This window comes from Aythya marila (assembly GCF_965140915.1).
Source record: "Aythya marila genome assembly, chromosome: 5".
Lineage (NCBI taxonomy): Eukaryota > Metazoa > Chordata > Aves > Anseriformes > Anatidae > Aythya > Aythya marila.
This window is the reverse complement of record NC_139046.1, coordinates 9,999,931-10,027,786: the sequence shown is the minus strand read 5'-3', so window position 1 is coordinate 10,027,786 and position 27,856 is coordinate 9,999,931. Positions and strand designations below refer to the sequence as shown.

At 38.1% G+C, this 27,856-nt stretch overlaps 1 protein-coding gene across 1 annotated transcript in view; it reads left to right on the top strand.

Annotated features, from left to right (window-relative positions):
• The window catches only part of ASPG (asparaginase), a 45,076-nt gene that overhangs the window by 5,774 nt on the left and 11,446 nt on the right, over positions 1 to 27,856 (top strand). Inside the window, exons 2-12 of the mRNA XM_082760501.1 lie at positions 265 to 394; positions 4,051 to 4,162; positions 7,032 to 7,157; positions 8,632 to 8,715; positions 9,820 to 9,946; positions 16,566 to 16,678; positions 18,161 to 18,346; positions 21,282 to 21,395; positions 24,381 to 24,500; positions 25,593 to 25,688; positions 26,544 to 26,707. Of these exons, the coding sequence (XP_082616627.1) occupies positions 265 to 394; positions 4,051 to 4,162; positions 7,032 to 7,157; positions 8,632 to 8,715; positions 9,820 to 9,946; positions 16,566 to 16,678; positions 18,161 to 18,346; positions 21,282 to 21,395; positions 24,381 to 24,500; positions 25,593 to 25,688; positions 26,544 to 26,707 (1,372 nt within the window). The remainder of the gene's footprint in view (positions 1 to 264; positions 395 to 4,050; positions 4,163 to 7,031; positions 7,158 to 8,631; positions 8,716 to 9,819; positions 9,947 to 16,565; positions 16,679 to 18,160; positions 18,347 to 21,281; positions 21,396 to 24,380; positions 24,501 to 25,592; positions 25,689 to 26,543; positions 26,708 to 27,856) is intronic.

The following is a 27,856-nucleotide window of genomic DNA, read 5'->3' as shown; positions in this document are numbered from 1 at the left end:
ATAAATATTTGATACGGAGGAGATTAGTAATGTTATTTCTCCTAAATGAAGGTTTTATTTACTTAAAGCCATGAAAGGAATAACTGCACAGAGATGTATTGATTATATTGCTTTCACATTTTTTAACTGGCAATAGACAGTTTAAATTTCATGTGGAAGGGCAGGCAAACATCTGCATAACCTGATTTCTTCCCTCCTTATTGTGCCACTCCCTTCCTTCTGTCCCTGCTCCTTTATTTATTTCTTCTATTCTTTATTTTTAAGGGCTTGCTCCAGAGGCCAATAAGTTAGTGAGCAGCTTGAAGACAATGCCAATGCTGCATGACGAAGCATATGCCCGAGAAACAAAACTTGTCAAGTTCCATGAATTTCCTGAAAACACATTGGTGCTCCCGTAAGTACCTTTTCCTTGGGGAGAGGGAGGGTTAGGAAGTGTTGTGTTGATTTTCAAGTAAATATATCTCCATACATTTGATTTGAAGAATCCATTATTAGATTAGCAAAAATGCTTACGTTGACTTAAACAGAAAAGGCCTCCTACCCTGTCTTTTATTATAGAAAATGTCTGTTTTTATACATTTGCAATGAGGTGTCATACAACTACTTGAGAAATAACTTATAAATTTGTCAGCAAGCAAACATTCTGTGCAGCTTAGTTCTGTATTTTTTTCCAGGTTTTGGTGTTTATTTGTTACTGTGCAAGCACACAAATATTCTAGAGCAACTAAGAAAACTGGTAATAAAGCTCTGTGTGAGTTATCTTCAGCATGTCTGAAAAAGTAGCATCAAATTAATTCATCCATGAGTAGGCCTCATACTTTAATTCCGCAGGCCTTCTGGTTTTCTAAAAACCCTAAAAGCTGTTTGTCCTTCCCAAATTTATGCAACATTATGATAATAAGTGATGGGTTTATAATTAATCTGCATTGCTTCTTAACTGTTGGGCAATGATTAATAAGCTTATAGGTTTTATTTAGAGGGCAGTATGCTAATTTGAGATATTCCCCAGCTGTGATGAATGACTACCCCTGTAAACATGTTAACTTCACACAAAGGATTATTTTACAATTGTTCAAAAATAAATGGGACTATTGCTGTTTTGTTAAAAGAGTGAAAATGGATATTCTTTAATCTTAAAGGAGAAAATCAGGACATACAAACAAAATACAAGGTTTATTAATTTCTTTCTATTTCGTCTTGAGGTCTCTGTGTTAAGCTTTTAAAAGTACCTACTTAAAAGTCAGGTGGCGGGAACGGGGTGAAGGAAAAAAAAGGACTTCTAGTGCAATAATATTGATGTGACTATACAGTTTATGTTAAATATGATGGCTATACAAAAGAAAAACTGGAACTGTTACAATGCTGTGTTATAACTGAATAACTTTTAAATATTTAGGGGATTTAAAATGTAACAAAACTGCACCAATATACACATTTGACTCCTAAATGCACTTCTCCTGGTGTATGTTCTCCATGAGGAGCAGAAAACCTTGAAACAATCATTCAGATCAAGAACTGAACTTAAAAAAAATCCTGTTCTTTTTCTGGCACTACTGTGTGCCATTTATGGAGGTCAGTCATGGCAATTTGCCATTTTCTCTTTTGTGCTAGTTGGGTGATATTTTAACTAGGCAGTTGAGAAATAAGGCAAGTTTCTGAGGAGAGAAAATGGGAGTATTTTGTGAACTTTGTATACCCATTTAAAAACCTCCCTGTAATGAGCAAAGATATAATCTAATGATCTTTTTTCTTAGAGGGAGAGATCAAAAGCAGGAGACTAAGCTGGTCTCATTTTTGGTATGTTGTATTTTATTTGAAGAGCTCGTCCCTGGGGGAGCTTTCTTTTCATTGATTTTCCACTGACTTCCAAAGTTACTCTTAGGCAGTGCGTGTAAATGTGTTATCTAACAAAGCAATTTGTTGTATGAAAACTAGCAACTTAGCTACAGTATGTTAGTTCCTTTAGAATAAAAAACACACAGAGTTTAAATGCTACTTCTGCTGTAAGCAGCTCTCACACAGGCCTTATAAGAGGAGTGGTTGTGCAGATTTTATAAGGTGATTTTTTACATTGTCACACATACATACAAGAATGGCAAGTTGAGGAGGGAAGGTAATCAACTCTGTGCTCTCAACGCATTGCTCAGGAACTTTGTTGTACACATCCATACATCTTGGAGTCTCCTGGTCTTTGCTATAGCCTTTGACTGTCTTGCAGTGGAAGGAAGTAAATGTTGAAGTGTTTGTCACAATTACAGCTGGCAGCAAACTTTCCATCATCCTCAGGCAGTGGAAAAGCATTGAGAATGCTCTGAAAGCAATGCTATTAACCATGTTCCTGGGTGGCTTTGCTTGGAAGAGAAAGTAAAAAGGAAGGGCAGAGCTGGCCTGCTACTAGTTCTTGTTTGTTAGCTGCTTGTTTGCAACTGCATTGCTACATAGGAATATATTCCAACTATTAAGTAAATGTCTGTGTCTCAGCGTTCTTAAAATGTTTTATATTCCTTGTGACTTGAACCTTGTAATAGACCATATGATTTAAAGTTAATTTCAGTGACACAAGTCTTAGTCTTACTGTAGCAAAGGTTCCTGCACTCCTAGTCTGAGAATTTCTTTTAAAATGCTAATTTAAGAATGGGTGAAAATATTGGATATTCTGTTCTTTTCGAATCTTCAGAAAGGTAGCAGAAAATAGTAGTAGGATTATTATTATTTTTTTTTTCTTTAGCCCAAAGTCTTAACTAGCAAAGTTCAGTTTCTATGCAGGTGACTATACTTGAGGGGTTAGAAAGTTAGAGTGGAGAAATGGGCATATTTTGCGGGGTAAAACACATGCTCTGTATGGAGTCCATTTGGCTGGCAGTTCAAAGGCCTTTGAAGAGTCAGATTTCAAGCAGGGTAAAGGAGACCAGTGGTCCTTGGAGGTAGGGAAAGCAGACAGCTATGACCATCCCACAGTGATTCCAGAGCCATCATCTCATTTGATATTGAAAATTCCCCTCTAAAGTTGGGTTTTGCACTTTGTAAGATATTTGAGTGTCTAGACAGTTCTTTATCTTTGGTCTCCTGCTGAGCTACATGCTATGAGATGTTATATTCCTCAGCCTCATGGTTATTGTTTTTGTTTTTTCTTTTTCTTGCATAGTTGCTTTGTATTGTCTGCATTGTACTGAGAGTAACCTTTCCCAGCTATCAAGGTTGTGCTTGTTCAGTTGTCAATAGCTGTTTGCCCGTGAGCTGTGGGTTTTGTTCTGTTTTACAGACCTGGGTCTGTGTTTCCAATCTATGCCAATATTTTAAGATCTTCCATATTATTACATGCTTCAACTCCACATCTGGTACCAAGTTTCAGCTCAAACAGGAAACTTCCAGAGCAAGGTGTTAATAGGCCTAGTAGGCTAGGTCTGGGGCTTTACGAAGTTAGCCTCTAACTAGAAAAGACAAGACAACTTTTACTGGGCCATTTGGCCATAGTTAACTTGAAGGTATTGGTGGCTAACCAAGAGAGAATCTTTTCTAGAAACCGAGAAGAGTGGGCTTTCTAAAGGCCTTAGAAATGAAGGTCAGTCTTAAGACTCTGAAGAGAAGATGCCTTTTATGCTAGGGAATTTATAGTTATCAAAGCATTAAAAAAATCTGCAATTCTTTTGTTGACCCCCTATATATCTTGGGAGCTTTACAGATTCCTCTCAGTAGCTTATGAAGCGTTTTTAAACCTTAAGTCTTGGTATCAACTTTGGTAGAACTCAGTTCCAAACTTAAACAAAGTGAGTATGGGTTATTTCTGCCTTAGGTTTTGCCAACCTCTCCCCTGCCTCCTGAATTCTAAGTTTAGTAGATTAAAGCATTTGTGCTTTAAATCACATCAAGTCATAAACTTCTAAACTTGGAACTTAATGTTTCGAGTGTAAGAGTTTTTTTTTTTTTTCCATAGACTTCAGGGGGTTGGACTCAGAACAGAACTATTGATTTAGTGAAAAAAAATCAGAAGTGATGAACTGGTATTAGCTCTAAGAGTTATTTTTTTCCCCCAATTGTCTTTCTCCACAGTCTCTCTAAGCAAAACAAAAGAATTTTCTACACAATTCTGGAGCTGTCACCACTACTTGATTCTTCGAACATGACGCCAGAGGATTGGGCCAAAATTGCAAAGAAACTTGAGGTACTGAAGTGTGGGATAAGATTTCATTTGTTGCTTAAACAAAAACAGTAGTATATTCAGTGTACTTAGCAAGGGGTAACAGTGGAGGAGTGCTATACCTAAGTATTTGTTTAAGTTTAAATGCTATGCATCTTTCTTAGTTACTTGCGAAGTAACAAGGATTGCACTTGCAAGGCTTGCAAACTTTTTTTCATTTTGAAAATGTTGCAGACTCATTAAAGTTATGGTTCTTGCAATGATAAGCCATGTCATAATTCTGTAAAAGAATAAGTAAAAAAAAATGCGGCCGTGATCAAATATGGTATGTGATATGTAGATTGGGATGTTCTAAAATGTTGGCTAAAATTCACTGTCCAAAACTGTCAAATAAAATCCTCAGGGGTAGGTGGCTTAGCAGAAAGTTTTGTCAGTTATGCAGCTTAATGTTCTAACAGTGCAATGGTTGGCTATTAGCATAAAAAATAATTTCATGTTTATACCTTTCTTACTCTGGGCACAGACTGACTTGATTAGCATTGGCTTTGCAGTTGATAGAAAAAAATGTCATCATGGTTAGCTTCCACACACTGTGAAACGTTTAATGTCCTAGATATTTCTGTATTTATAGATAAGCTCATTACATCCTCCTCTAGATTAAAAATCAGCATTTCTTTGCTCCTGTTCCCATTTCTGAGTTTAACTATGTGCTTTTTGGAAAGTAGAAATATGAAACATTTTGAATACTTCACACCAGAAATTCATACATAGCTGTTATAAATAAATAATCACGGGCCTAGTAAGATACTGCTCTTCCACTCCTGCTCGCTCTGCAATAGTGGGCTTTGTAGAGTAAATCTCCTTAAACCAAGCTGTACCAATTTACATGGACAGTGTAATAATGCTGGGAATGCTGCTGAAGATTATGTAACAGTCTTTCACCTTCAGGTCCTTTAATCCTGAAACCACCAAACTGGGGATGATGCTTCTGCTATGGAATGCATCTTGCCAGGGCAGAGAAAGAGACAGAGCTAATGCCCGGGTGTGGAGCCTCTAGAATGGAGCAGGGATGCAGCTGGTGAAAGTCTAGGGCCGAAAGCAGGGTAACACAAAGAGGGGAATGCCATGCTGAACAGGAGAGAGCTTACTTTTCTTCAAAAACAGCATATTAGTTTTATTACAACTTCTTATATCAAAAAAAAAAATGCTTCTTTCTTGTACACAGAATCTGGCTTCTCTGTATGTATGCATCTAGTACATGTAATCCTACTGAAAAGTGCTGAGAAGGGAAAAAAAAAAATCGTCAACTATCCAGTTTGTGTATAGACACTGCCACTTTGTGTTCACTGAGTATGTGAACACTTGGCACAACTGTAATGTGCTGGAGACTTGTCTGACTGAAGCATTTTAAGATGTTTCTGTGGGCTTTCTCCTTAATTGCCAAGCAGATCTTTTATATTATGAAGCTTACACCAAGCTATATTCTTTATTATTTAATAAGGTTCATAAGGCTGACAAGATTTGTGAAGTGTCTTGATTGAGTTAGGACAAATGTCTATTTCTGTGCTCTTAGCTCCTGAAATTGCTTATTTTGTTGCTGCATTGGTGAATACTGCAGCAAACTTTTCGCATCACAGTGTCGTTTGGCCTACAGAAGAATCTGGCAACACTGGCTGTTATTCTGCTGGCTGACTGGTGAGAAATAATCAGAACTCCACTGAAACTTTCAGTAGATAGCAATATGCAGGGATGAGTATTAGTGAAGAAATGGCAAAAGGACAACTGGAAGTGTGCAGGTGGATTTGGAGGTGACTGTTACCAGATGTCAAGTGCGTGTGCCTAATATAAAACGAATTAAAAAGAAATCTCATTTAATTCTATGGAAACAAACAAACAAACTTTCCCCCCTGCTGGCACTTCTTCGATTTGATCACACTTTTATGTACCAGTCCATGTGACCAAATTACATTAAAGGTCTCAGTGTCTCTCACTAAAGTGATCACTACGTGCATAATTCTTGAAATAGAGGAAACAATTCTTTTTTCTTCTGAAAGGCAGTAGGTGACTTTATGTTATCAAGGTGCAACCTGATCGATCTAGTGGGTGGCATCCTTGCCTATGGCAGTGGGGTAGGAACTACATGATCTTTAAGGTCCCTTCCAACCTGAGCCTTTCTGTGACAAACAGTACAATGCATTAAGAAAAAGCTTCCTCTGTGGAATTGTATGTAGATTAAAATAATTATAAAATTCCTGTTTGCATCCATACGTGTCTGATAGTCTAAGGGGCTTCTCAGAAAGCAGCAAGCATATGTACCTTAACTATGACCAGTAAAAAGCCTCTTCAACTCTTGCTATCTACGGAAGTCACATACTGCTTGATAAATTACGGCTTCTAAACAGAAGAGGGCACTCTTACACTGGCAATTTGCCTGTCTGCCCGCCGGATTAAACGGACTGTTTTTTCTATACATTATGATAGCCTTGGTTTGCCTAATCTGTTCCTGTAAATGGTGTAATCCCTAAAGTAAAAGCAGCAACAAGAAATCAGACTATGTGACTAATTTGCATATGTTAACATTCCCGTTTAAAGCCATTGCTAAGCTTTTCTTAATTAGCTGTCTTCTGGTTTAAAAATGCTGCATTAATATGTATACATAGACGAATCACTTTGACTGTTCCATAATTAGAATTACTAGCTCTAGTGCTTATTGTCCTATTAACCCTTAATTATAATTAAACTGAGAACGTGGATAACTTTAGGAGGAATTACAAGTTTACCATTTAAAGTATAATACTGTTGCTTGCATCAGTGAAAGTCATGCAGTTTCTGCCACACTTGCTGATGCCAGTGCATTTTTCTAACAATATGAAAAATGTCTCTCCGTCTCCAGGAGCACTATGAAAAGTACGATGGTTTTGTGATCCTTCACGGCACCGATACGATGGCGTATACTGCTTCAGCCTTATCCTTCATGTGTGAGAATCTGGGTAAAACCGTTGTTCTGACAGGATCACAGGTAATGGACTTAATTTGCAGTCAAAGTCAAAAGCCCCATTTACTGGTTTTGTATGCAAAACTATGTAGTATCCTCATCATCACTATCTAATTTAGTAGTGTGGGGCAGGCCGCTACCCAGGGTGAGTGGTCGCAGTGCTGATAGAAATTAGCGAGAATTGACGCGTTTACCAGCTGAGGATCTGCCCCATAATTCTATCATTAGTGACTTTACAACTCTGTACCACATCAGACCAGTAGTTCATTGTGGCTGGGACCAGATGCTTCAGAGAAAGATGTAAGAGCCTGTCACTGGCCATTGTGTAATAATCGGTTTATATGAAGAGCATCTTTCCAGCCTCAGGTGGCTGCTGGCTGTTAGTTGTCGTTTTTTGTTTTAAAGCCCTCAAGCTTATTATTTTTACTTCATCAGTTGTTACCCCATTTTATGTTACTCATTGTTGCATTATTTCTCTTTTTTTTAGTAATTAGTGAAATAATCTCTAAGCAATATATGTATTTTTGATCATTTCTGTTCCACAGAGCACCAACGTGGTCTGTTTCTTTTCCTCTAAAGACTAGATTTATTAATTTTCATTCTCTTAGCTAGAGATCAGACCTTTGCATATTGTCTGAGGGGGAGGGGTTGTCTTTCTAGAATAGCTTGCTTGAGTGTAAAATACAGCTCTAATCACAAAAGAGAGATGAAACATAACACTGTAAAATTCCCCTCCCCATCTCATAACTTCCCTTTCACATGTGGTCTATTTGAAGTCAAAATACAAAAGTCTAGAAAGGAGCAGACTCCCACTTACTGTCTTGACATGGAGCAGTCTAGTTGTGATACATCACATTCAGTGCTTTACTTTCCTTTTTGCTGTATTCTTCTACGATCTAACAATAGAGCATGTGATTTTTTTTGCTGAAAGGAGCTCTGACTCTGTTAATACAGAGGCAATCTGAAAAGGCATGGAAGTCATCACTATCACACTCAGCAGACCAAATTTCTGTTTTTAATCTTTTCCTGTTCTGTTGGTAATAACCTACTGGCTCAGTTCTTGTCTACTATGAGGAAAGATGGTGCAAGAGAGCCATTCAGAAGCCCACAGTGGCAGTTCTGCAAGAACTGGGGCTGTTGCTTTTTCTCTGTACAGTCACTTCTCCCATGCTCGGTCACGTAAACTGAGTACACCTGCTTTCTATTCTTGATATTTTTCCTGAATCAGACTCTCCTTTTAAAAACAATTGCTTAGTCATACTAGAATCATCTCAACATTAGGTTTAAGCACTTAATTTAAAGAAGTCTGATAGCACAGAGGGGAATCCCGCCATCTGCTGCAGCCTAAAATAGTTTGGATGAAGAAGGAAACTTTATTTGTCATAAATCATTGTTACATAAATTATTCATGTATCTCTGTTTCACAAATTGGACTATTTTTTCTGCTGTGTAGGCTTTACAGAAGGGAGAGTGTTTAATTTCAGTTTCTGTTCTTCAGGTGCCCATATATGAGTTGCAGAATGACGGCCGAGCCAACCTTCTGGGGGCGCTGCTCTTCGCTGGGCAGTTCGTGATTCCTGAGGTCTGTTTGCCTGTGAAGATTGTCTCAGAGGCTGCTTTCTTCCTGGCTAGGACACATAATTTACACATTCTCCTAGCTAGGACACATACTCAAAATATCTGTAGGCAGTAAGGAACTGCACTTGAAAAGGAAAAAAAAATGGATTCCACGGAGGTAACCAACCCTTCCATGGTTTGCCAACAGCAGTGTATGCTGTTCTCTCAGGATTAATATCCCATTTTGCTTGTGTCTTCTATAAAGACTATCAGGTTTGAAATGTAGCTCACTGCAGACTTGAAATCAGAGGTTCCGTTGCAAATGGGTGGGATTTGAAGCACTTAAGTCAGTTTTGGAACTGAAAGTTGCTTTGAAATTTTCAAGTTGCTTTAGAACTGTTTGGCAATATCTTCTAGCTCTAGTACTTGAAGACTGAAGTGTCAAGGATGATACAAATAATAAACAAGGAAGCATTTCTATAGTTTTAGCACCCAGCCTTTAAAGATGCCAATTCTGTGCAAGCTGAAAGTCTGAGAGAAAACTGAGCAGGTTGTACCTTATTTCACTTCTGCCATGCTCACACAGCCAGTCCTTGCGGGATCACAGCAATAGGTGACTGGCTAAGAGCTTCATAACTAACAGTTACTTTGAGGTATCTGTTTTCCTTCAAATTTCAGTTGACATACTTTAAGGGACTTCAGAAGGAACCTAATTATTTATACTTGGTGACTCTTTTGAAAGTTATCCTACATTTTCACTAGGCCTTTTGTTAAGATTTTGGATTCGGAATTTAGATATAACTGATGAACTTATTAAAAAAGTCCATGCTGTGCCTTTTCTCTGTCTCTGAAGTGGACTCAGGCATATTTGCTGTCTCCTGGACTATGCCTCATGAGAGGATTACGAAACTAGTTAGTTCTTAACTTGTTTTGTTCTTAAATTCTTAAACCAATGTGTGACAGATGTGCCAACTCTTTTTGAAAGGGTAAGAATTGTAAACATCTACTAGCTTCTGAGTTGCTTTAAAGATTTAGAAAACACTTTATAAAGGACAGACTACAGTATTTATCTACTGAATCTTTTAATTACTGGCTTATTCATAGACCTGTTTCTTTACTTGTCTTGCAGGTGTGCCTGTATTTTTATAATAAACTGTACAGGGGAAATAGGGTGACTAAGGTGGATGCTGGGAGTTTCAATGCCTTTTCCTCACCTAACCTGCCTCCACTTGCAAATGCTGAGGTTGATATTACAAGTAAGCAACATCATCTCTTAAGCCTTGTAATTTATGCCACATGTAATAGAACTCTAGCTGAAAAGAATATGTGCTTATGTAGTTGAAATGCTGTTTTTAACCTCAAATTTATTTGAAAACACTCCGCTTTGTATGATCTGAAACACTTGACTATTCATTCTATGCTCTGACAGTCTTTAAATTTTAGTAAGACTGAGAATTTGTGACTCGACTGTACTTATCTATTGAATACGAATGTGAGCTAGACTGACTGTGACTTAAGAACTACACTAACCAAAGGGAACGTTGCCCCTGTGTCATGAAAATGCTTGCTGTGAAGATAAAAATGAAGGAGTGAGGACTGAAAGAACAAAGAGCTTAATTTCATTAATGACCATGCTGGGCTCTGAGATCAGGCAAAAGAGCCATTGCCGAGTACTTGCAGCTTCAACAGATCGTCTGTTAGATCCATGACATTTTGTAGAATGTTTTACTGGATATTTAGGACTCATCTAGGCTGCAAGCACACCAAAAATAGCAGACTTGGAATATGCTCCGTGTGAAGTTTTTTTCCCCCCTAACTTACTGAGATTCCCTCTAATTTTTGTGTGTCTGCTTTATAAGGAGGAGAAAAACTACATGAAGATTTCAGTATCCTTGTGTAAAGTCATTAACATTCTGATGTCTGTTCTTGGATAAATGTCAGTCTTTCTTTGGAGAGTGGAGAAGAGAGATACATCTGGAATCTAGCCAAATGAGTTGTTATGAAAAAAACATACTAAAGAACAGTTTTCAAAAATGTAACAAGTTTTGCAAGCTGCTTTTGGATTGCCTAGGTATATTCAAAAGGAGTAGGCCGTGGTGACAATCTCCATTATTGCCACAAACAGGAAATAGGAAGGGGTTCACAAATTATTTTACTAGGAGTTCTAGCTCATCGCCATGCAGCATGGCATTCTGAATGGTTTCTACTAGTAGGGAGAGACATTTTATAATACAGAAAAATAAATTTAGCCTTCAACCTAATGAGTGAGAGTCACTTAACAAAGTTACAGGATCAAAGGCCTATGTTTGTAACAGGCAGACAAATTGAGGAACCCTGTAAGATGCTGTAGTGGTCTTTAAGACATCTCTCTGGTTGGGAGTGTGCCACTGTTGTATTACCGTGCTGTGTCAAATACTGTGTACCTGAAATCAACAGAAATGCTATTAGTTGATTGTTGTAGTAAACTGGGGAAAATCTTCTTCCTTCATTTTTTATGGGCTGCATCATATAGGGTATAAATAAATTCAGTTTACTGACTGATCAATAATGAAATCAGGCTGAAAATCGCATACTGCTTCTCTCTTGGATTTGAATGACCTGTTTTGCGATTCCTTGTCTGTAGGAGAAAAATGAGAAAGTTACTAAGTACTTCCCTTGGCCCATTTTGTGTCCCATTATCTTTTCAGTAGAATGCCCCACTGAGGTCAGTGAGGATTTCTGATTTAAAAACTGAAGGTGTGATAGGCTCTATTTTTATTTGTTTCAGTTGATTACCCAGTTAGGGTGGCATCATTTATCCAAGATGACGGTGTCAGTATTGAAGGATCGTTCCATTTTGAAAAACATAGTTTATAGTATGGGCAATCTACTAGTGCTGCTTTATTTTGTCCAAAGTAATTGTTTGAAACATAGCTGTCTCCCTTGTGTTTGCTCAAACAAGCCTAGTATGAAGCTTTCATGGAGACAAGGGATCACTCAGGGCTTGGAAAAATAAACCAAACAAATGTAGCATCTTTTAATTATTTTTTTTTCCAAATGACTTTTGTATAATGTCTTAATCTTCCTGTAGACAGGGCTGACTCTTGCTGCTTCAGCATTATGTAGAGCAGTCTGACAACGCCAGAAGGGATAGGCCATGTGCAGAAACTCTTCCTTGGGCTTCCTAGTTGTAACAAAGCTGGGAATGAAAATTCCAGAGAAGCAGACTGGTGGCAAAATAGAGAGAGTGAGGAATGTGATGGAATATGCTTGTGATCATGGGCTGGTACACAGGAATGAGGAGAGGAGCTGCTCTTCGAGGCTAGACGTACCATATAAAAGCAGCAGGCTACTTCAGAGCCGGAGAGGAGAGCCAAAGGCTTAGTTCTCTTCCCCTCCCTTCCCCAGCTCCAGCTCACTTCTTCGTTCTTGATCTCCATGCCTTTTTTTTTTTACCATCTTCCCGCTTCAGGTGAAACTCCCAGGGGATTACTGATCCCATCAACTGGCTGTGCTCTCTGCCAGACCTTAACTGTGTTGCCAGCACCTAGGAGACCTGTTTTCCAGTTTTAGACTGGCAAGTGTGGCAGCTTCCTTAAGACTTTAAATTTAGCACACAAAGCTCTTGTAAGAAGTGAAAATTCTAGCAAACTCCTCAGAGAAATAGAAAACCCAATTTCGACGGGAAGGGCTTTTGCAGCAGGATCACAAAACATGAAGTGGACAATATAGGAATGAAAAACAAAATTTCTAAAATCATAAAGCTTATGAATTGAAATGCTTTATTGTATTTCTCTCATGTTTTGAGAACAGGAGAGACAAGGAGGTCTCTTTCACTTGAAATGTGTAAATAGTCTCAGTATATTTCATAACTGATTACTATCCTCTCTTCTCTGTTGTCTTCTTAATGAAGCAAATATGAAACTTGCTTTGTTACCTCGGCTGGACTTTCTTCATCACACATGCATGTATGTAACTTCTGGGAGTGGTGCATATGTACAGGACCATATGATTAGACCCATAACTTGTGTAGGGGATGAAAAGAGCCCGTGTGACTGTATATGCAAACGGGGTACAGCAGTAGCAGGTTAGAAGGCCCTTTAGATCTCATCTGTCCACCAGTCCTATTAAAGAGAAGCTATTTGTCACTGGCCAAGTCTGTGTCTTGGTTGGCAGTGCTGGTTATTTATAGCAAAAAACCCAAGTCATTTAAGCATTAAGGCAAATGTCAGCTCTGCTCACTGAAGTGCTCTTGGTTTGTTTTTCCCCCTAGTAAGCAGGCATGTTGGTTCTTGCAGTGATACTGTTCAATTTAAATATTCATTTCAAAAGGCGTGTGTCAATTGTTTTATAATAAACTGCCAAAAAAGGGGGTCTATGTTTGCTTGCCTCCTTCAGAAATTTCCACCCATAGGTTGGCCTCTGCTCCCCACCCCTTGGCTGTCGCAATGAATTCTAATGAACGCTGGGGCAGCTTATATAATGGTACGGCTCGCCAGTGGCCCAGCAGAGAGAGATGAGAAGAAAGTGTTGCTGTTTGTGTGGAGCTCTGCAATCAAGAAAAGCTGTATTTCTTGTTTGATTTCATAACTTGGAGTTCAGTCACCACTCCTAAGGGAGGTGTCGCTCTTAGTTATAGCTCTCCCATTATAAGTTGAAACCTGCATTGTGGCATAGGCGCTCTTAAAAAAAAAAAAAAAAAACCTTCCTTGCTGCTTTCTAGACTGTTGAGTTTCTTGTTCTCTTTTCTATTTTATTTTTCAGTTAGGTTGATTTTTTCTTTCCATACTAACCCTATCACCATAGTTGTGTGTGTGTGTGTGAATAAAGCTGAATAAGATAAGGACTCTGTATAGTTGTACTATTTTTTTTTTCTTGAATGAAAAATACTCTGGGATGTTTCCTTGTTGCCTCCCTGTTTAACCCTGGGATGTGAAGGAGGACAGTGTTTTTTCTTAGCTCTACTTTGCCCAGTATCCTCAGGAGGCTGAAGCTGCCTCTCCAGTGATTGCAAAGTTGCTTCTGTGAGGCTCAGGAGGAGAACAAAAGCTAGGCAGGCTTCAGAGGATTCAAACCTGAAAGAGTTTACTTTGTGACCTAGGTATATACCTCCCTTTCAAATTTGTTGTTCTGACCTGTACTTTGAAAAGCTGTAGTGCTTGGGAGGGAGGGAGAGATTGGGAATAGCAGAGTATCGTTTAGGTGATTGTTTTGTTTGGGAAAATAAACAAAAAGCCTTAGTTTCTTGAATATAATGTCCTTGAATAATGCAACCTTTTCTATCCCAAGCCACTTTCAATACAGGATGTAAATAGCTATTACCTTTCTGTTTAACGTAACATTGCTTTAGGAACTTTCTGCTGTGCAGGACCAGTTGCTAACTTAGTTTTGTTCCCTAGCTTTGTATCTGTATTTACATAACACAGCACACTATATAACTTAAACTCTTCACAAGCATGGCCCATCCAAGTCAGGACAGGTGACTGTTTTCTGTTGTGCCTAACCTGAATATCCCTAATTAGTCACTCTTATCCACAGAAGAAAATGTTAAACACCAACACATAGAACTTTTTGTACTTAACTTGTTTGTATGAGTTTCTTAAGAACTGTTAGTGATGCCTGAGATGATTTTTTTCTTTAACAAAACAGATTGCTGCACACTACAGCCAAAGGCTGCAGAACAACTGGTTTATTCAGTGCAGTGAGTCTGCAGTACTGTGCACATTATGCAGGCTGAGGAGATTCATGACCAAGAGAATATTAACTCAGGGACGATCTCTAGTTCTTCTTTTTTTTTTTTTTTTTTTTTTTTTTTAATATAGTTTGGAATTGCATCACTGTACTGTGTCTGAATGCATTATATTTATCTTGAAGATGATGTGTTATTTGGGAGAGTGTACTCCAAGTGTACAGGTACAGGCCTGGATTTCTGAACCTATCCTCTGATCTCTCGCCTTGGTCTTCTACTTTTGGCAATATCTTAGTCAACCATGCCAAGGCAGGTTTCCTCAGTTCATTCTTCAAGTATGTTAAAGACTTAGGGATGCTAGCAGTTGCCAAACTTAGTAGTACGCATTTATAAAGTTTTGGCAGGGACTCCTAGGTTATGGAGGATAAAGAAACTGATACAATTTTATTGCCATCCCTTCTCACAGAGGAGGCTGCTTTTAAAGAATTAATCTGTTGGAAAGTTGGAAGGATTTAATGTATTGCCAGACACTGTTGCTTCTTAAAGCACTATGCTCCTGGGTGAATGTGCTTAGCCAGTCCTATGAACCTCAAGTAGAACAAACACATGGCTTTGTGCACTTACCCATTTGTCTCCTGCAGTTCTCATAACATTCTCTGGAAAGCTCTTGGAGGCCTTTTAGACCTACTTGGGCAACTACTAAGTCCAGCCAGGTGATTTCAGAACCATGCTTCTCACAAACACATGGTGGAAGCTGTCTGTATTTCTGTTCTCTATTTGCCAGAGCATTAGGAATCCATGTGCTGAACTGGGGTGGATAGGGTAAACAGGGTGCCAAGCCAACTGCAATGCATGATAGTTTTTAGAAGGAACATACAGAGGCTGTAGATGTTTACAGGCACCACAAAAAGGGAAAGTTCGCAAAGTCTTCCAGGTGACTGCTATTTTCTGTCCTGACTTTATGGATTATACTGTTTTTGGTATCTCTGATAATGGAACAATGGAGTAAGCTTCAATGCAGGTTTTTAAATGTACTCTGAATTTTCTTGGAAATGGCTGTCTGCTGATTACAACAGTAATTGGTGTGAGTAACTCTTCACATGGCTGAGAACACATCAGTATCAAAATTTGGTTTCTCCAAAATCTAAAAAGCTTAGATCATGATGAGCTACACAGTAAGGTCTACTTCCATTGAAACATGATGCTCTGGGCTGTTGGCTGCTGTTAGTAAAACTTCTTTCATGTACTTGTAACAGACGCCTGCACTACCAACACTGGGCTCCTACACTGAAGTAGTAAAATTTTGAAATCAATAATGCATGACTTGGCTTCTAATAATGCAGCACAAACAAACTATTAGTTAAACAGCTGGCTTCTGGCTCTAAATGTATAATCAGAGTTAATTGAATCCTTGCTATTTTATTTAATCATTAGTAACTACATAATAAACTCAGGAGGTGATTAGCAGCAACAGTAACTGCATTTGTCATATTTCTTGTCTAAGAAGATGAAGGTCTGCTTTCTAAACGTTAATCCGGGCTGATATCAGTCCAGCTAGGTAACAGTAAGTTCTGATCCATGTGTCAAGTCAGCGGATCGCCTATGCCAGACGTGCATAACAGCCTGGTGCTGGAGACTTGCTGAGCACTTTGGACTGGGAGAGTGGACACTAACGGGACATGGTCAGCATTGTGAACCAGTTGGGTTGTGCACTCCAATGGTTTTTACTGCTATCAGGATTTTCTTTTGAAGAGGTTGTAGTATATATTCACTAATGGTTATTGAAATAAAATATTCATTTTGGAAGTCTTAGCTATAAAATACTATTATATTGAAACAAGTATATTTATTAAACATCTCTTTGAAGGGCACTAACTCAGAAATATTGATGAGTAATACTGTTTTATCTCGGAATGTATACTCTTTTGGAATTAAAGCTAAAATATATGCAGGTCAGTTGAGTCTGACCTGCATACGTCCTTGAAGTCATATTTTGTGGCACCTAATAAATAAAGTGTGTTAGATCAGCTGCTTAGGCTGCCATCTTAAATGGGTCTTCATTTCCTCTTTAAAAAAAAACATCATCTTTCATGAGTCTCCTATATAAGAAACATTTTTTAAAGTAATGCTCTAAGTATGAGGTGCTACCAAGGTACTTAATATTACGTCTTTAGTATTACATTTAAAATACAATTTCTCTTTAACAGTAAACTGGGAAACAGTGTGGAGAGCCAATACCAAAAAGAAATTTCGAGTTCACACCAATATGAACAGGAATGTTGGGCTTCTGCGAATCTTCCCAGGAATCACTGCTGCTGCTGTAAGTGACACCACTTAATTTTGGAAGTAGATGAAGTGATTCTCAAATACTTGATTAGTAAGCTGTAGTAGGAAAGCTACATTGGAGTAGTACCAGTGGTTGTTTTTTTTTAGGGAAGGGAAAGTATCTGTCTTCTTCTGATAAACATTTTCTGTAATATCAGAGCATTCAGAGACTATTTTCATACACCATAAACTATTCATAAAAGCTTTTAAAATACCTTTTATCTAAACTGTCTGGGCTTTGGAACTTAAAATTAATTTCTTATAAGGTCTCATAAATAGCTCAAGTGTACTTTTCTACAGAGGTATAGGCTACGATGACTGTGGAAATGCTTTCTTGCTGCATATTAAGGCATATTATTAGATAACTTGCCAAAGAATACATAATATGAAGGGTGGAGGTGACCTACAGCTCAAGCTTCTTTTTCAAGGTTCATTTTATCTCACACTGATGCATGATCCTCAGTATTCATACAGAGTTGAAGATTCAAAGTGGGATTTTGCTGCTCTGAGCCTTTACAAATAGTTTCACGGAGCTATGGTTTTAGGTAGATTTGTCTTTAAATTTTTCTCTATTACCAGTTCCATTAAATTGACGGGTCTTTCATGGCTGTTGCCATCTTAAATTGAATCCAGTAGTTTAAGCAGCACTCCTCAATTATATTACTATTCTTTTTAGGTGAATATGAACAGATGGGAAGGCAGAGGGGTGGTATATTTGCAATAAAACTCCAACTGCATAGTTAGTCTCAGGGGGGCTTACAGCGTATTGCATTTAGCATATGTAATCAGCAGTGAAACATCTAGGTTGTTTAAAATACATCTTTCTAGAAAGAGAAATTTGCAAGGCATTTTCTTACACTGAGGCAGAATAGCTAACAACTAATAGTTGTCCCAGAATGAATTATTACTTTTTTTTTTTTTTTTTTTTTTAAATACCTTCAGTTAAACCAATTATTTTTTGAGTTAAAAAATTCCATGTTTCATTAGAATGTTCTATCCTGAAAGGTGAGAGAGTCTCTTAGGCAGATGTTTGTTTGCAAAACTCTTTGCTGAAGTAACAAATCTGGGCAGGGGTGTGTGTTCTAATCTGAATTAATAATTCTGTATTTATTTTGTAAGTGTAAATCTACCCTTTTGTTCCTCCATGGTGCAACCATATAGCCTGTTAATGGTACTTAAACAATAGCATCCTTTCTCACACTAAGGTCATGACTGGAAAATAGTTTATTTTAAAGCCTATCCCTCCAGGAATTTAAAGGAAACTAAAGAGTGAAATTCTCAATTTCTCAATAACTCTCAAAAGTTATTCTATAATCTGTTACTGTTAATAGGATGTACAGAAGAGCATGAGAAGACTGTAAGACATCAGATCCTTATAACGGGAATAGCCCATTTTTTAAAACTGTGCTGTATGTGAAAATCTTAATGTGACATGAATGCATCCTTTGTCTCAGTTTCCTGTCTTGTTTTTAAACAGGTAAAAGCATTTCTTCAGCCTCCAATTGAGGGCATTGTACTTGAAACATATGGAACTGGCAATGCCCCAAATAACAGAGAAGACTTGCTAGAGGAACTCAAGAAAGCAACTGGACGAAAAGTAGTGATTCTAAACTGCACCCAGTGCTTACGAGGGTCTGTTACAACAGTCTATGCAACAGGGCAGGTGAGGGTTGTGCAATGATTTCAGACTCTACTGCTGTGTAAGGAAACATTTCACTGATACAACTTGATTGTATAAGTCTAGTAATCCCGGTGTATAAAACCAAATTTGTTAAACTGAAGATATTGTTCGTAAAATAACTATACCAGAAAAATCTTAGGCTGGAAGCATTTAAATACATCTGCAAACATAATATTGCTACTCCTAGTCTGAATGGTCTAAATAGTCAGCTAAAATACCAAATCACTGTCTGCTTGCTCCTGTGGTGTGTAGCTCTCCAGGATACCTTGCATTAGATTGTTAGAGTCCCTCCTGAAGGCATTCACTGAGCTAGAATCTAGCTTGTGGATCAGATGATCAAATAGAGTAGTATTTGATAGGCTAGGAGTTACTTAGTTAAAATACAGGAACATGAGGAAAGCCTGCAATTCCAAGCAATATTCCAAATATCATTGTTTTATTTGACTAGAAGTGCAACTGAATTCATAGAGGAACTGGGAGAATAGTAAGTAAGGAAGCATCTGTCTGGCAGAATGGAAATCAGTTGTGTTTAACTCAGCCAGCTTAAAGCAGACTTTGTGTAAATGCTCTTAATATTCGGGACATTTTGTAGTGAGTTTCTTAATTGTGTATTAAGACATGACATCACTAAGACTAATAAGAGCTCAAAGCCATATGAGAGTGCATGTTGCATGTGGTGGTGTGAAGGAAGCTGGTTTAACTGGCCTTTATAAAAAGACCAGCCATTAAACATCCAAGAAGCGCTGCCAGAGGGTGACTCATCCCCCTCTTTTAGACACCTGTTTGTGTTGGGAGCAACCACCTGTCTGGCAGAGCTTCTTAATTGACTGCTCTTGTTGTTGGTTGGTCTTGCCATCGATTGCAAGACAAACGTAGATCCTCTAAATTGGTGCTGAAACCTGCCTATTTTAACATTGGTTTTGACACAGCTTTAGATTGTATTTGTTTCAAGATCATATAGTCTGTTTTTAGCAGAAAGCAAAAGTGATTTTCATGTTTTGTTCACCTATTCAGTATTCTAAGTTGCTGTATTGTGAAATGAGCAGTCATTTGAGTGTTGCTAAAATTTTGCCTAACTTAATGGGGGTGTTTTGAGAAGTATCAACTTCTGCAGAGATCTCATGCTCTGTAGCAAATAAAAATAGGAATACATGGATTATATAAAACAGTTCACACAGAAAGAAAGCAGTTAAGTCAATAAAGACATCCAAGCTTGTATTTGAAAACATGAAAATGAAGCCTAGGTTTTATGTGATCTTCTGCTTCAAATAAATTATTGAAGTATATGGGAGGGAAAAAAAACAACAAACAACTCAGCTCCAGGTAAAAAATTCTCCAAGTGGACAACTCTAAAAATGGCTTTTTGCACTTTAATCTAGACTGTTGTTCTACTCAGGTCACTAGCATTTGTCTTAGTAAACCACTGTAATGCTGTGTTGAAATGTGTTCGCTTCTGGCATCCATCTTTTATGTGGAGTATGTATTATGTTGCTTCAGCATCCACTGATGGAGGCTGTCCTGTTTTCTTGGCATCTTTTGAGATGCCACTGACAGAGCCAAGTCCTGCAAAATTACTTCATTCTTGTTCTTTCATTGCCTTCTCAATTTCATAAGGAAATGCTCAATGGAGGAAGTTTGGATGAATGCTGGAAACTTGCTGTAATGTTAACTAAATATATATATATATTCATTCTTTAAATGAAGTCTTTCACAGGTCTTTGCATGTGGCTAGGCCATTTTTTACTCATTCATGCTAGTCCAGTGGGTGAGCTGAGTCCCTGGTTTCCCTTGAAGTATTTGTTTTAATTAACTGAATGTGTGGCCTCTGAGCCATCTGCATAGCAGAAACTTGTAATTGAGGGGACTTCAGGCATAGGAAGGAAACTAGGAAATCCTTTCCTCCTTCTCTCTCCCAAGCCCACTGAAAAAGCCCTAAGTATTTCTCACCTTCTGTCTCTATATTTTTTTGTGTGTGTGACTTTTAAAAATGTTACTCTGGGGCTCTCAGAGGTGGTTAACATGCCGATTAAGTCGCTGTATTTTGCTAAAAATATTAGTTAAGTTACTACAAGTTTCAAAGCTGAAAATTACATGCAAGGCATTTAAAAGTAAATCAGTGTAAAGAACCTACTAAAAGATGCTTAACTGTGAAGCATCACGTAATAACTAAGATGATGGTCTGTAGTTTAGGGAAGTCTGAATGTTTGCCCAGGTACAATTTATCTGAAGATCTGAAATCTGCTTTGTCTTTGCTCTACACTTACGAAGCTTGCTGACCATAGCAAAGATGCTTCTGCTTTTTACTACCAGAAAGATCAGTTTAAAATATTGAATCATCTCTCTTAGCTTTTCTCGTCAGAACTGGGTAAAGTGCGTATTTAAGTTTTATGTTCTCCATCATATACTACTAGTGCAGTCTGAAAGGATATGAAAGTACTCCTGCTGTGAGCACGCAGTAGTGCTGGAGTTCATCCAAAGTTATGCCCCATAAAAGAATGGTAAATATGTCTGAGTGAGAACAGCCTACTTGGCAATGTTCAAAACGCCACCGGGTTAAAATGGAGTAACTGCAGCTTTTCAGTACAGGTAATCTGGCAGCTCTGCAGATAGCTGGATACAGACCGGTAACCTTTCCGTTTGAGCACGGCGAGTGACCGTGGCAAGTGTTTGGTTGAATTCTTCCATGTTCCTGCATGAAGAGGAATTTTAAGTACAAGTCAGCTTTATTCATCTGGCTCTAGTATTTGCCCAGTATTTGATGGCTAAAATTACAGAAATCACAGGTGGGAGTACAAATAGTGGAGGCACAGCTGCATACTGTATTCTGTGTTGCTACATATCACTCATGTATGTTTTTTGTACACACAAGTATTTTTGAATGCTATGCTAACTGGAGTCATCATTTCTTTTTATTCAGACTCTCGCTGATGTTGGAGTAATTCCTGGAGGTGATATGACACCAGAGGCAGCCTTAACTAAACTGTCATACACACTTAGCAAGCATAAGCTTAGCTGGGAGGAGAAGAGACAGGTAAATATGTCAGTGTGACCTTGAAAGCCTTTAACTTTCTCATCTGCTGTGCTAACTTCTGCTCAGCTGAATGCCTTGAGCTTCTTCCTTGCATTTAAAAGCAATTGGTTCCAGAGCCATAAAGTGAATGTCACATGCTTGTTTGTTTTTTTCCTTATGGAAAATAGTGTTAGGCAAATAAACATACATAGATTGGGAAAGAAAGGAATTCTCTGCATAAATCAATTGAAGACCATAACCAAGCCACAAAAATGCAGTAGTCAACCCTGGGCATTTCCGTAATAAAAGCCCATATGTGGAAATCCATAAGGGAGACAGAATCCTAACCCTACTGATGTCAGCAAAGATCTTGTCATTGATCTTAGTCTGGTAAAGATCCAGGACTCATTCACAGAAAGCTAATTCTGAAAATATATGGTACCTGCAGCCTCCTCCTTTACACCACTACTTGTGTCAGTGTGAGAGAGATATTTTATAAATGCATCAAAAATAGAGGATTATTTTAAGAACCAATTGTAACTGATTTTAAAATCTTAATCCCTTTAACATTGTTCTTTCTGTTTATCGGTGTTTAATAAAGCCATTTTCCCCTAAATTGATACAGTTCCTTTATACAAAGAGCATACAACTTTGAATTAGATAGAAGGACAGCAGTCTGCAGGAATGCATGTGTTTCTGTGTTTGTATGCAGTGAAATCATAACTCTGACACTTTGGGAGATGACATCACGATGAGTCACTCTCTAGACTTAAGCACTGCGTGCACATGTGTATCTTATGATGGTGTTTTGTTTTATTAAAATTGAGACAAATTTGATCTTAATTTCATGCTCAATAGCTTCCAACCAGTAGGAGCTCTGAGACTAACATGTTAGGATACCTGTGATCCTAAGTGGGTTGACTGGAAGTACCACTTACTGTGGTTACAAACAGTTTCAGACTCTGTGCTTTCAGTTGTTTGCTAAAGCCTTTGCTCTGAAAAATGAGAGGAGGAGGGGCTATGTGTTTTTTTTGTGAGGATGGCAAGAACATATTCTGTGCAAGAACATGCTTAACAGGCAGCGTAATGTTGTGAGTTGTGGTATTGCATGTGTTTGTGTATATATACTTTAGAAACCCGGGCTCTTTACTGGTGCCCCCTTGGTACACTCACTGACCCTGGAATATACATATACTAGCCTCTTTTTTAACACAGACTTTAATCTGCTTGCACAGAGGATCATTTGACCTGTGACTGGAGAAACTTTCCGGCTGGCTTCCTGCCTAGTGTATGGGTTAAAACTAAATTTGAGATTCAGTTTGCCAAGGTGAGGTAGCTGAATTACTCAAATGAGGACTTGGTGACATTATATTTTATGTACCACTGGCACAAGGTATACCTGTATCTTCACACGCTGTCCTTTGTAATGTGTTACACAGTGTTGTGAGGTAGTGCTGGCAGCTCCTTTATATGGCTTAAAAAACAAAATAACTTTTACAATTTCTTGAAGTTAAGCAGGATTGATTTCCTCATTTGACTCACACTGCAGACCCACCAACCGTTGTGTTGGCGCAACTAAGGGAGCAGCATGCGACGTTGCTCGGGCAGGAATGAGTGGTAGAGACCAGGAGAAGAAGAAAGCCTGGAAATATGTTGTCTGTGGCAATATCTTCAGCTAAGCATATCACCAAACAATAGTCTCCCAAGAGACAGAAGCTCTCCTGAAGCTGGCGTGGTTATTTTAGGATTCTCTTTCAATACGGAGAAGCAAGGAATTTGCCCCCAGACACATGCAAATGGCTGCAGAGCTGGTAGGACTGAGTAAGGCACACAGGGTTTCTGCATTGGGCTCATTTAGCACAGGTGCCAATTGCTAAGGTTACCTGTGCAAAGCGATGATCTCAACCTGTCAAACTCTAAAAGCAGTTGGTATCCTCTGAGTGAGTTACACGTATGTGATGGGACTCTTCCAGCAGACAGCTATAGTGTTGTCAGCGCTTGAGAGTTTTTTTTTTTTTTTTTTTAAATAAAGGGCATGCCTAGACATAAGTAAACCTCGGGCATTCCTCCTTCCAACATCACATCTGTTTCGTGCAAACTTTCACAATCCTGCTTTCTAAAATTCTAATTGAAATAACTGTGCTTTATACCTGCATCAGCAACCTGTAATGAAAGAGTGCCAGTATGTAAAATTGTCAAAACTGAGGAAACCAGTTGCTTTTTCTTAACGAATGGCTTCTTTCTCTGTTCTCCGGATTTCACATAACCCATCTTTTAGAGTATTTTAATTTATTACTGTGTTCAAGCAATTTCTGCACATTAATTAGCTGTCCTTTTTTTTTTTTTTTTTCCCTTTTTTTTTTTCTGGTTGTATTGGATGAACCCACCCTGCAAACTGTTACACACCTGCTTTAATATCAAATAATTAGTACTACAGTAAACCCTCTGCTTTTAAAACAGGCTCTATGGCCAAATTTTAACAAAATCAGAGCTAATGGAGCTATTTGAAAATCAGTTGAAATAGATGACTGTCCACAGGCAGCACTGGGCTCTTTGAGACCTAAATAAACAGTCTGTGTTGGAGTACTGAGTTTTGGAAATGCTGGCAAAGGCAGCATTTCCAAATATTCTGTTCTTCAGCCTTACTCTGCTAATTACTCGCTATCTTTCTGTTTTTAAGTAGTCTGCCCCACTAGGGCAGACAAACTTACCCCACTAGGGAAGTTTGTCTGCATACTCTAAAAATTGGAGGAGTTTTGTTATGTGCTTATTTTGGTTTCATTGCTTTAGAAGAAAGTTTTATTTCCCCGTCCCTTTTTCTTCCTTTTGTCTTTTTATACTTGCTGTCTTCATGGCACAGTAACTATTTCTTTAATCTTTTGTCTGCGTTCAATTAGTTTCCATAATTCCTCCGAACAATTTTCTAACTCGATCCTAAGATTTTTTTATTAGACTGCTACCATATTTTTCCTCTGCTAACAAAGGATTTGATTGCTTGCTTTTCAGATGCTGAGTGAGAATCTAAGAGGAGAAATGACTGTTGTACCCACAGGAGCCAAGATCTCTCTGAGAGATAGCAAGTTTATTCAAGCGATTGCCAGATCTCTAAGTATCAGCTGCAAGGAGGTATATACTTAAATATTTAAAACCAAACTCATGTAAATGCTAAATTCAGTTAAATGAACCTAGCTTAAAAACGAGCAACAAAGCTGAAAGAAAATTGAAACATTAGACCTTTTTTATTCTTATTTTTTTTTAGTACTGAGCGTCCCAGCTAGGCAATTGGGGTAGAAAGAAAGGACACAATGACAAGCATAGCATTAAAATGTTTTTAATTAAAAACATATTATCTTTTTTTTTTTTTTTCTTTGTAGACCCATCTTGAGTTTATTTTCTTGGCTGGCTGGCTACAATAGCAAGCCTCAGACAGTTGCTGTAATTCAGGGTATCAGTGATATGAAAAAGTGCTGTGTGTTTTTGTGGTCAAATGTATTGACAGTTTGTAGCAAGCCAAATAATAAGGGGTGAAACAGCTTAATTGTATGTGCAGACATAGAAGGATGATACTAGGGAAGCATTACACGAAGATAATTTGTGCTTTTTAATATTAGTCTCTCCCAGATGGAAAATCAGAAGCTATCGTACTGGTTTTTAAGATAAAAGCATTTGCCTTTCTCTTGCCTCAGTGTCAGGGAAGATGGGATTTTTAGTAGCTGTATGAATACTGAATTCATGGTTCTTTAGTATAAGAACTGTGAGGTTATTTAGTGGGTCTGTGGGGCTTGGCAGTAGAGGTTTGGAAGTACAGGTTAAACAAATATTTGGGGATTCGCATGAATAAAGTTGTTGCAGTCTTGAGGATAATGGACGATAGAATCTTCTCCAACTCCTACCAGCCTTGTTTCTCGTCCTGTAGTGATGTATAACTCTGGCGCTGCAGAGATGGTAATTAGTATGTGCACTTAACTGGTATTAATACCAGGTAATTGTAGTGTTGCTAGGGAGGAAGATAAATCTTTGTGGATGGGAGACCTACAAAATGTAAAATAAGCATGAGACTTCTTTCCTTCCAAGAATTAATGCTACCAGTTTTAAATATCCAAATGAGTAATTTGGAAACTTCACCTGGAAGTGCAAAGGCAGTGTTGTTATAACTTGGACATCAATTATATTAGAGGCAAGGCTGATTTTAAATGTTTACTTTTATTTGTTTCTCAGGAGTTAGAAGCTGTAAGAGATGCATTAATTCCACTTCTGGCTTGTGCTGCAGCGAAACTGGGTGACATAGATGCAATAAGAGCCATAGCAGAAATGGTAATGTAAAATTAACTGTTTGTACAAAACTTTAATTTTTAAATATAGCTGTAAGTGATACGAGGAAGCTGGGAAGCAACTATGTAAGTCAAGGTACTTTGACTAATAGAATTGGTTTCTAGGCATCTCAGTCTCTGCCTTTCAAAACTGGTATGTTCTTTCCCCTATCTGGTTCTCAGCTGTTTACATTTTCTTTTGAACTGTGAAAATATGGGTGGATTAATATGCAAGTTCTTATCTGCTAACTTTGGAACACTTTAAAATGGTTTATGCTGCTTTCTTTCATTTAACTTTCTTTATGCATATTCATAGTATCCAACTTTTGAATGTAAATTTGTCATGATTAAAAAAAAAAAAAGAATTTGAAAATTATATTTAAGTGAAACATAGTGCAGTGCTAAATCAGGATTTTGGCTCTCCTGATAGCTCTAGCTTGGCTTATACCTGAAAAAAGAAATAGTTATTTCCCTGTATCATCTTCTACACCTCTTTGTTTTGTCTTTTCCTAGCTTTAACTCTACTCTTGAGGCTTTGATAATAGGTCTAGAAAAAGGATAGACGTATCTTGAAAATAACAATAAACTAAGACAAGTAAAATTAGCAGATTCTAGGCACAAAGCTGCTGTATGGTGTACTGCAGTAAAGAGCCTATCTGAAGGGGCTGTAATGGGATAATATTTGGGGGGGGGAGAACATATGGAAGGCAAAATAAATATCTGTATTGGTGGTAAAATCAACACTGGAAGCTTGACAAGCTTAATATTTTGGTGGGACAACAACTTGTGGTTTGTTGTACCAATGATCAAATGTGCAGCCAGTATCTTTTTAGCATGTGAAAGATCTGTCCTTTTTTAGGGTGGAAACTTGAGCTGTGAAGACTACGATGGTCGAACTCCACTTCATATTGCAGCCTCTGAAGGCCATTTGTCATTAGTTGAGTATCTGTTGACATCTGGTGCAACTGTTTATGCTAGAGACAGATATGGATCTACCCCACTGATGAATGCAATCAAGTTCAGGTAAGAAAATAATTTATTTACCACTTCATGTAAAGTTTACAAACCTTATATCAGTTTTGATTTAAAGTCCACCCCTGTTTTTTGGTATTGTTTTATCTCGGCAGTCATATGTAAATGACAGAAGTTAAAGTAACACAAAACAGCTCTGTTTCAAAGGATGTGACTAGCCTAAATTAAAAGTGTTTTTGAAATAACATGAAATGAAAGCAAAAAACTTTGTACGCATGCAAAAATTTAGCATAAGGTAACTTATTGCTGCCTTCCCGCCAAGTCTTTGTCCATAATTCCAGGACTCCACTCTTTGTTATGAGGCTTCCTTATAAAACAGAGCCAAACTGAATACTCATTTTGACTGTTAGAAATGCAAGTGTAGGATCCAGGGCTGTCTGTTTTCTTTCTGCCCTCCCCTTTCCCATCAAGGGGAAACCAGACTGTTTCAATTGGCAGAAAATATACTGGTCGGTTGACATGTCTTAATCTTTCCCTTCCACCTATGCTTGCCTGACTCTCTTGTTGGGTGACTGCTTTTTTGATTTTTCTCTTCCACCCACTCATAATTATATGGGATGGCTGTGTGGCTCTGCCTGTTTTGTGGATTTCCTCTTCCTGTTGTTCTGAATGTCAACAACTCTTGAATGGTAGTCGTGGACATGCAATTTATTGGTCTTTTCCATGTTGTGTAGTCTTAAGGAATGGTCATGGCACAGAATATGAAAGTTATCAGTTAACAAAAGTTTAATTTTAAAACAGTTTATATAGCCTGGGGATTCGTAGAGCCATTGGTCTTCCAACATGTTAGAAGCTGCATGCTCTAGTCTCTCCTTGTTCCTTTGATCCACTTTCAGCTCCTTATCTCACGTTCAGTCTGTGTGATGGCAGGAGAGAAGGTTTTTTCCATAAAGGAGCTTGGAAAGGTAGAATTATAATGGTCTTCATGGGTGTCTGTCCCCAGATATTTCTTCAGCTTTCTAAAGCTGACAAGTTCACCTGGTCTTTCAGGCTGGAGTTTGATACCTGGGAGGTCTGACAAGCCCGTTTTTGCATTGGCTGCAAAAATATATTTTTTTTTCCTGTCTCAAACACCAAATGTAGAAAATTCAACAGGTCCTATTAACTTGAGATTTGAAGTTCTGTCTGGCCAAACTGTGC